General features: G+C 30.5%; 1 protein-coding gene across 1 annotated transcript; it reads left to right on the plus strand.

The window, feature by feature from the left end:
* The first annotated feature begins 627 nt into the window (after positions 1–627).
* LOC111682370 (fatty acid hydroxylase domain-containing protein 2-like) lies at positions 628–2,056 on the plus strand. Its single transcript, XM_023444301.2, has 5 exons — positions 628–788; positions 983–1,158; positions 1,222–1,682; positions 1,755–1,837; positions 1,911–2,056. Exons 1-4 carry the CDS (start codon positions 659–661, stop codon positions 1,834–1,836), a joined length of 849 nt encoding a protein of 282 aa, XP_023300069.2. The 5' UTR covers positions 628–658; the 3' UTR covers position 1,837; positions 1,911–2,056.
* The last annotated feature ends 584 nt before the right edge of the window (positions 2,057–2,640 follow it).

A 2,640-nucleotide genomic window follows, 5' to 3' on the forward strand; every position in this document is an offset into this window, starting at 1 on the left:
GACTATAGACTAGACTATAGACTAGACTATAGACTAGACTATAGACTAGACTATAGACTAGGCTATAGACTAGACTATAGACTAGACTATAGACTAAACTATAGACTAAACTATAGACTAGACTATAGACTAAAATTACGATAAGTCACGTGTACGATAAATCACGTGTATGATAAGTCACGTGTAGACTACATTGACTTGTTGTTATTTTGAAGCATAGTGTTGTCTGTTAGCAGGTTTTTCCTTAAAACTTGTTCTTGTAATTCAAGCTTAATTATTAATATATGTTAAAGCTTAAACAAACTAAATTACTTCCTTAAGTTTAGACGAATTTCTTAAACTCTATCTGGAAGCAAATAAATTATAGGATCTCAAGATTGGCTAATGAAAGAATGCTTAATAAAGTGACACCTGTTGATAGCAAAAATATGAATAATATAAAGACTGGTAGACCGAAGAGTGAACAAAAAATTTCTAGAAATTAAACAATTTATGATATTTGCTTTAGTTTAAGCTAGATACTATTGTAGCGAAGCTACTTAAAAACTTAATAGCTGTTGCACTTAATACTGCGCATATTTAACTGCAGTTCTAAATATTTAAATTTTTTAATTAATTAATTAATAGTTTGCATATTTAACTACAGCTGGCAGGTGAAATGAAATGTGGATTAGAAATTAGTAACAAACAAAACACACAAATGGAAACAACAAATTTAAACACAAATCCCTTGAATACATGGGGAGCTAAAGCACAAGTGGCCTGGAGTAGACTGTTGGATATAACAAGTATGTTTTAAAATAAATTAATATGTTGTTTCTAGATAACGTATGAGTAGTTTGAGTTAAAATTTTACTTGTATTTTGTTTTTGTTACAATAACAAAATACAAGTAAAATTTGTACTCAAACTACTCGCTCGGTATCTAGAAACAGCACATAAATCTCCTACAAAAAAATACACAAATCTTATTTTCCATAAAGCTGACGATCCAGGAATAGTATGGAATATTGGAAGCATAATAGTGGTATTGGTTTTTTATTGGAGTTATGCTGCAGTTTTTACCTTTATCGATATTACAAATAAACCACGTTGGATTTATAAATATAAAATTCAGCCAGGACAAAATGAACCAGTAGATAAGAGAAAATTATGGAAGGTAACTGTAAAGATATATACAAAGTTCACATTTTTATATAAAAAATTATCTTTTATTCAACAGGCCATTAAACAAGTCCTATTCAATCAAATAATTGTCACAGCTCTTGGCCTCCAAGTAGGAAATTGGCTTTGTTTTCAACACAAAACAATTGAATCCATACGTCAATTACCGTCAATGAAAACCATTATTATCGATTTGGCTTTAATGTCTATCCTACAGGAGATTATATTCTATTATGCACATCGTTTGCTACATCATCGTTTGATTTATAAATATTTTCATAAAAAACATCATGAATGGAATGCTCCCATTGCGGTTGTAACTTTCTATTGTCATCCTGTGGAACATTGTTTAAGTAATTTGGGACCTATAGCTTTAACATCAGCTCTTATCAATACACATGTTGTGATTACCTGGTTCTTTACGATTTCAGCCATTTTTATTACAATGACAGTTCATTCGGGTTTTTATCTGCCTTTATCAGGTGATTCGGTATTGTTTCATGATTATCATCATTCAAAGTGAGTGCGAACGAAATTGTTGATGTATAATTTGTAATGTAAGACTTACCATCTTAATTTGCTGTTTTTTAGATCCAATTACAATTTTGGTGCCTTTGGCTGGCTGGATAAATTGCATGGTACCTATAGAGAGACGAAATTTAAAAAGCATTAGAGTAAATATAGAAATAAATCACAAATAATATATAGCAATTAGGACAAAAATTAAATCTGCTAATTTTCTTATAGAAAACAAATTTCCAATTGGGTGTTTGTGTCCACAATTTATTAGTAATTTTGAATGTACTTGAATGTTAAATTTTCACTTAAATAATTCTTTGTTTTCATAATCTGAACGATGTAATAATAAACTTAAACATTAATAAAATAAATCATTATTGAATTCAAGACGAATTGCAAATACTCTATAATAGAAATATGGAAGGAAGTATAGTCTAGTCTACTGTCTAGCATAATACATAGTCTATATTCTAGACTACATAACAGTCCATGGACTAGACTATATAAGTCTAGACTAGATTATAGGCTAGACTCTGTATCGTTCCAATTTTAGTATATGTTCTGCCGAAGCAAGAACTAGCCTAAATACTAGAATATAGACTAGATTAAGGACTAGAGTAAAGATTATAGACTATAGACTAGACAAGACTATAGACTACAAACTCGACAAGACTATAGACTAGACAAGACTATAGACTAGACAAGACTATAGACTCGACAAGACTATAGACTAGACAAGACTATAGACTAGACTATACACTAGACTATAGAATAGACTACAGACTAGACTATAGACTAGACTATAGACTAGACTATGGACTAGACTGCAGACTAGACTAGACTAGACAACAGACTAGACTAGACTATAGACTAGACTAGACTATAGACTAGACTATAGACTAGACTATAGACTAGACTATAGACTAGACTATAGACTAGACTATAGACTGGACTATAG

Source organism: Lucilia cuprina, chromosome 3, assembly GCF_022045245.1.
Source record: "Lucilia cuprina isolate Lc7/37 chromosome 3, ASM2204524v1, whole genome shotgun sequence".
Classification (NCBI taxonomy): Eukaryota; Metazoa; Arthropoda; class Insecta; order Diptera; family Calliphoridae; genus Lucilia; species Lucilia cuprina.